Consider the following 6,365-nt stretch of genomic DNA (forward strand, 5'->3'; position numbering starts at 1 on the left):
GTCGGGGGAGGGGGAAGAGGTGTGAGTGAGAGAGAGAGAGAGATGTTATCAGTTCTTCAGGGCAGGATTTCTCCCTGAGTTTAAGGAATTTGAATGGTGGAAGATAAGCACATAGAAGATTCTCCAGCAGCCCATTTGGTGAGGATTGTTTGGGAATAACTAGGCACAGGATTGTAGACTTGGAACAGTCCCAGAATCAAGAATTTGGCCATAACTACAAAGAATTCATGTGGAAAATCCCAGTGGGGAAGGCAGCACATGTTACGCATTGTACTTGACTATCAGCCTCTCGGTGTTTGATCGCCTTCACTGCCAGGGCTGTGGGGTTGGCAGGCTTCCCGAGTGGGCGAAGGAGAGATTTCCTAGCCACGATTAACACTGTGACCGTTCCTCCTAATGTAATCTTTGCACGTCCCTGTGCCGAAGTGACTCACACTTGTGTTGTAGTCTGGGGGGAAGCAGGGCGTGTCCAAGACACGGGGTGAATCAGAACGCCAGTGAGTGGTAGTGAAACCTGACCCTTTTTTCCTTCTTCCTCTTAACCTCAGGACTTGAGCAACTTCTATGCTCAGTACAAGTCCATCGAGCCCTACTTGAAGAAGAAGGATGAGTCCCAAGAAGGCAAACAGCAGTACCTGCAGTCCATAGAAGATCGCGAGAAACTGGTCATTGTCCACAATTATTGTCTTGCTTGGAGGTGTTGTGTCGCCAAGTTGCGTGCAAGGAAGTGGCAGAGAGGGGCAGCTTGGGATCGTGCAGGCCATTTATTTAGGGTGTTCTGGGAAGGAACTGCCAGAGCATGTGTCCAGGGGCCGGATACCCATCCTCTCGGGGCCAGGCAGGCAGGCAGGCCCACAGTGGCCCCAGGGTCTGCAGCGCGCCCTCACTGCCCAGCACCGTGTTGCAGGATGTTTGTCTTTCTCAGAAGAAACCTGCAAGCAGGTTACCAGGTCTTTCCAAGGTGGCCCCGTGGGTGGCCCTTCCCCCGGGAGGCAGAGCAAACACACGGGCCCTTGTGGTCCCGCTTCTACCACCTGTTCTGCAGGCGGGAGCAAAGGCGTCGGTGGCAAAACTGAGACTAGAACCTTGCCATTTTTTGCTGACACTGCGGGTCCGGGGATTGCGGGCGGGGTAAGGGACCGCCCTGTCACTCTTAGGGTTCCAGTATCCAGGCAGTGAGGTCTTTTTTTTTTTTTAATGTTTATTTATTTATTTTTGAGAGAGAAAGCACAAGCAGGGGAGGGGCAGAGAGGGAGGGAAACAGAATCCCAGGCAGGCTCAGAGCAGTCAGCACAGAGCCCGACGCGGGGCTCGATCTCACGAACCTTGAGATAGATCATGACCTGAACCGAAGTCGGGCACTTAACCAACCGAGCCACCCAGGCTCCCCTGGTTGGCTTTTTTGTTTTGTTTTGCTTCCTGGGGGGCTTTGTTTGCTTGTTTCTTTTTGTTTTGTTTTGCTTTCTGGAGGGCTTTGTTTGCTTGTTTTGTTTTTAGATAACAGAGGTTGTTTATTTAAGGATAAGTACGTTGCACTTGGACTTCAGAAGTCTGGGTTCTAATTCAGCAAACGTGTACATTCCAGTTCCAAGATCTTTTTAATGAATCTGATACATCTGTACACATTTTGCGGAGAAAACTCACATGCAAGTAGGCGCTTTGTTCACGCGCTGACCACCGACATCATATCCGGTCGGCCAGAAACCTGAGTGTCTACAGCCACGGGCTCCTGACTGCCCTTTCCCTCCGCGCAGGACGGACTGTATGAGTGCATCCTCTGCGCCTGCTGCAGCACCAGCTGCCCCAGCTACTGGTGGAACGGAGACAAATACCTCGGCCCTGCGGTCCTGATGCAGGTAAGGTGCTCTGTTGCTCTCAGAGAAGCTCAGGCTGAGGCGTCCCGAAGTCCAGGAGGCCGGCATCTTGTTGGAAACCAGGGCGCCGGCGGCACCCGTCACAGGCAGGGCCGTGGTGGCCTGGCCTTCGCCTGGTTTCACTACGTCTTCACCCACTGCTTCCGGGTGCGGAGGGTCTCCCCGAGGCAGAGTACGCCTTGCACACGTTAACACGTACTCCCTGTGCGGCTGGCCCTTGCTTGCCCACTTGCCCGCCTTCCCCAGACCACATCTGCCAGCATTGGTGGTGGTATAGTGGTGAGCATAGCTGCCTTCCCAGACCACATCTGTCAGGCGGCCCCCCATCTCCCTGTCCGGGGAGTTGGAGCAAGCAGGGAAGAGAGAGATCATCAAGGGGCAGCCTCCCAGCTGTAAGTTTGGAACTTGTCTGCAGGCTGATGAAAACCTGGAGTCCTGGGTTTAGGGGTTGCTTGGCCAGAAGGCAGCACGGCCTTTCTGGGGACATCACCATATGTGTACTCACTGCAGGGAAACCGCCTTGTTCCTTTAAAGCTGTGCTTTTTAAAGTTTGTGGTCAGTGCTTTTCTCAGATGCTCAGGCAGCTCAAAAAATGCCAGTTCTCATTTCTCATCTTCCCACAAAAAGGGAAGCTATGTGCTCTGTGACCACTTAGCAGTATTGATTCCCATCCACATGAAGACGAATGACGAGGCCCATTCACGGCTGGCATCTGCGCCTTCACTGCGAGGTGCTGGGGAACAGAATCCCTTCCGCCTCACTGCCCAGCAGCCCGCACTCAGGCGGGTGGCCGCCTTCAGCTGGCTCGTGCCAGGCTCCGAGGTGGGGCAGCCAATCACAAGAGTACCAGTGAGACACATGATCTCCGGACAGATACCTTAAGCCGTCAGTCTGCTGGGAGACCGTGGGTGTGTGTTGTGAAGGCAGAGAGTGCTGTGACACTGTCCCTGCCTTCCCTGAGTCCTAATCTGGGCAGGAAGCTAATGAGCACCTTGAAATAACAAGAAGGTGACACTTGGTCACGTGTGATTAACACCAGGGTAGCAGGTGCGGTGTGCTTCAGAGGGGGGTGGGGGGACCCGTTAATCAGGAGTTACAAAAGAGCAGGGACCTTTCCTTGAAAGATGGCAGGATTTAAAGAGCAGAGACAAGGCCCCTAAGCTGAGAGACTCCCTTCCCTCTGCACCTGGGGCTTTGAGCTGTGACCCGTTAAGCTGCCGGCCCAGCTCCTCAGCCCCTGCCCCCCCAGGCCTATCGCTGGATGATCGACTCCAGAGACGACTTCACCGAGGAGCGCCTGGCCAAGCTGCAGGACCCCTTCTCCCTGTACCGCTGCCACACCATCATGAACTGCACGCGCACCTGCCCCAAGGTACGTGGCGCCGGCGGCCCGTCCCCACCTCCGAGCCGACCTGTCCGAAGCGGCCTGTGCGGTGACACAGAACAGAACTGGTCTCAGGGTGGGAGAGGGACCGGAGTCACCTGGGGTCTAGCTGGCACTTAGGTGCAGGGATCAGCCTGGCTCAGGCCCCCTCGGGGGAGAGGCCTGCTGTAGGCCGCGCAGGGGCGTGACAGTCAGGGACGCCGCAGGAACCCCCAAACAAGCTCCTGTGCCCCCCGACTTGGTAGGGGCCACGAGAGGAAAGGCGTCAGAACACAGCCGTGGGGACGGATTCCCTCTCCATGCCACCGCATCGCGGCTTTGCTGCCAGTCTGCTGTGCCCTCGCAGCCAGCCCTTTGTTCACGGGGTCTTTTCTCGGTCTTGGAGCGCAAGCGCACCTGGCTTTCCCTCCCTCCTGCTCGTCCTGCTCCCTGCACTTGCCCTCATCTTCAGCTTCGGCCACCCACCTGCCTCCTCGGCGTGTCGGTGCCACATCCAAGGCGCACGGCCCACCGAGCAGTGGCTGCCCTTCGGTCCAGGCGGTGGGCACAGAGCAGCCCGGGCCACGTGGCTCCGAGAGTGTGGCTGCCCCCTGAGCAGAGGCCACGGGCAGAGCGTTTCCGCTGAAGGTGCCGGCAGTGAGCAGGGATGAGAAACCAGGATAAATGGTCAGCGGTTTGGAAATGGGCTGGGGAGACAGCCTGTCTTAAACAGGACAGCCAGGCGGGTAATCCCTTCCTTTTTTGCCTGACACCGTGTTCCCAGGCACCCCCGTCTCTGCCACACTTCTCGTGGTCTGTGGCAGCGGGGCCTGGTGGGGGAGGGGCTCTGCCCCTGGGACCTCTGACTCGGGGCAGGTTAGACCACTGATGGGCACAGCAAGCACCCAGGAAGTCCCCACAGACGGGCGCCAAGCCTGTTGGAGACGCAGGGCGGCCTGGCTCCTGTGTTTCTCAGTAAACTCCGAGCGCGGGGGCTTCTGGGTGCGTTCCCTTGCAAGCGCCTTTGCGTCGCAGATGGGAGCCGACAGGAATGAGGCCGTCAGGGACCCTGTGGGAGTAGACACAGGCCCAGATTGTTTGAGCTGGAAGCGACCCCTTGGCAGATGGGGAAGCTGAGCCCCGGGCAGGAGTAGGGAGGGCAGCAACTTTCCAATGTCACTGTCTTGCCAAGTCAATGTCAGTGACTTGCCAAGGTCACTGTCGGGGCCGCGCCCAGATGAGGTGGGCTCCTGTGTGCGGACCCACCAGCCCTGTGGTAAACGGGGACGGGCAGGGGTGCCGCGGACGCTCATCCCCCACCCCGTCTCCAGGCCACCTACCCGCCAGCCCGTGTGCCCCACCTCTCGTGTGCCTTTCCAGAGATATCACCCTGTACGAGTGCAAACGGACGGGTCCTGTTCAGTCACAGTCATTGCCTTTTCCCCTTAATTTATTTTGGAGATCATTCCATAGCAGCCTTGGAAGAGTGTCCTCACTCTTTTCTTTCTCTCTGAAGATCTTTTTTCTTTTTCTTTTTTCTTTCTTTACACACACTCCTCCCTCACCCACTCCCACGGAAGTGCTTTATTGGCAGTAGGGTTGAACGTACAAAAAATCCTCAGCTGGACGGGACCAGGCAGTCACAAGGACCGACGACACCATGAGTAAGGAGAGGTGGATGGCTTAAAGGAGAGCCCATCATCTGGCGCATCCAGGTCACGGCGCGTCCACAGCGGCCCGTGGCTCTCCCTGGACTGTCCTGTTCCAGGGCTTCCCAGCCTCCTTGGCCTCGGAAGGCGTCATAGTTACTCAGCCCCACCAGAGCTGGGGGACTGGGGGCCGGGCCTGACCACAGGGCATCAGGCCCCTTGGAGTCCAGAATGGCCAGGGGAGGGCCGGGGCTGGGGTGGATCTGGCAGGGCGCTCGGCATCAGTGAGAAAGTTGTTTAAAAGTACCCTCTCCTGGGGCGCCTGGGGGGCTCAGTCCGTTCAGCGTCCACCTCTTAATACAGGCTCAGGCTACAATCTCACGGTTCGTAAGTTCGAGCCCCGTGTCACAGAGACTGCATGAGGTTCTCTCTCCTTCGCTCTCTCTCTCTGCCCCTCTCTCCCCGTCAAAATAAGTAAACTTTTTGAAAATGCCACCTCCTTCCTCACTCCCTCGGTTTCCTCTGCACACTTGTTGGAGATGCCTTCGTGGACAGATTCAGGCCCCCGAGAGCGCAGAGCCACGTCTCCCTGCCCAGGTCCTGGGTGTTCAAGGTGGTAAACTTCCACTTCCTCAGGGCCTGGGTGACCTATCCCCTGGGCCTCTTTCCTCACCCTTTCAGTTCAGGGGTAGAGTTGTCCTTCTAGAACGACAGGCCTCTCTTCTGACCCCAGCGGAGTCTGGGTCTCCCTGCTGAGGCGCTCGCCGGGTTTGATCACGGCGCCTCCTGCCCAAGCAGGGTTACTGGCCAGTCAGGCCGCCCCCGGGGCTCAGGGAGGGTTCCAGCGAGGGCTGTATGTGTCCACGGGAACGTGTAAGAGACTGAGGGCTGCTGGCTGGTGGGGACACTGGCCGTGGCCAGACGTGCGAGCATCTAGAGCACACGGCCCGCCTGGGCCTCCCCGGGCCTGCCCAGGGGCAGGGGCTCCCTGGAGCGAGCCGGCCGCGGTGAGGCGAGGTGTCTGCAGGTGGGCCGGGGGAGCCCAGAGCCCCAGCCCCGGCTTAGAAGGACGAGACTCACATCCGCCCTGCTTTGACTCCATCCTGATGAGGGTGGTTCGGCCCAGGCCCCTGGGTTCTTCCTTTAGTCTCACCCTCCGGTGTTGATTCTCTTTTCTTTTTCTCAAGGGGCTGAATCCGGGCAAAGCTATTGCTGAAATCAAGAAAATGATGGCCACCTATAAGGGGAAGACAGCGTCAGCCTAACTGTTCCCACGCTAGCCATGGCTTAAGCAGCCCGCTGGACATCCTTTATATCCAATCTGAGTCCCTGCAGAGGTCTTGATTTTCCATGAATACAGCATGTGTAATAAAGATTTTAAGAAATAAATTTTATTCTACTTTATTAACAAAACACGTTTGTCCCTTGTACTTGCTGAGAAGGAATGCACAGGGCACAGGAGGAAAAGGGCTGCCTGGT

General features: G+C 57.4%; 1 protein-coding gene across 1 annotated transcript in view; it reads left to right on the forward strand.

Moving 5' to 3' along the window:
- The window catches only part of SDHB (succinate dehydrogenase complex iron sulfur subunit B), a 31,042-nt gene extending 24,743 nt beyond the window's left edge, over window positions 1-6,299 (forward strand). Inside the window, exons 5-8 of the mRNA XM_077775884.1 lie at window positions 549-665; window positions 1,755-1,856; window positions 3,124-3,246; window positions 6,074-6,299. Coding sequence (XP_077632010.1) covers window positions 549-665; window positions 1,755-1,856; window positions 3,124-3,246; window positions 6,074-6,151 — 420 coding nt within the window. The 3' untranslated portion in view covers window positions 6,152-6,299. The remainder of the gene's footprint in view (window positions 1-548; window positions 666-1,754; window positions 1,857-3,123; window positions 3,247-6,073) is intronic.
- The last annotated feature ends 66 nt before the right edge of the window (window positions 6,300-6,365 follow it).

Source organism: Crocuta crocuta, unplaced genomic scaffold (assembly GCF_008692635.1).
Source record: "Crocuta crocuta isolate KB4526 unplaced genomic scaffold, BGI_CrCroc_1.0 scaffold127, whole genome shotgun sequence".
NCBI classification, from domain to species: Eukaryota; Metazoa; Chordata; class Mammalia; order Carnivora; family Hyaenidae; genus Crocuta; species Crocuta crocuta.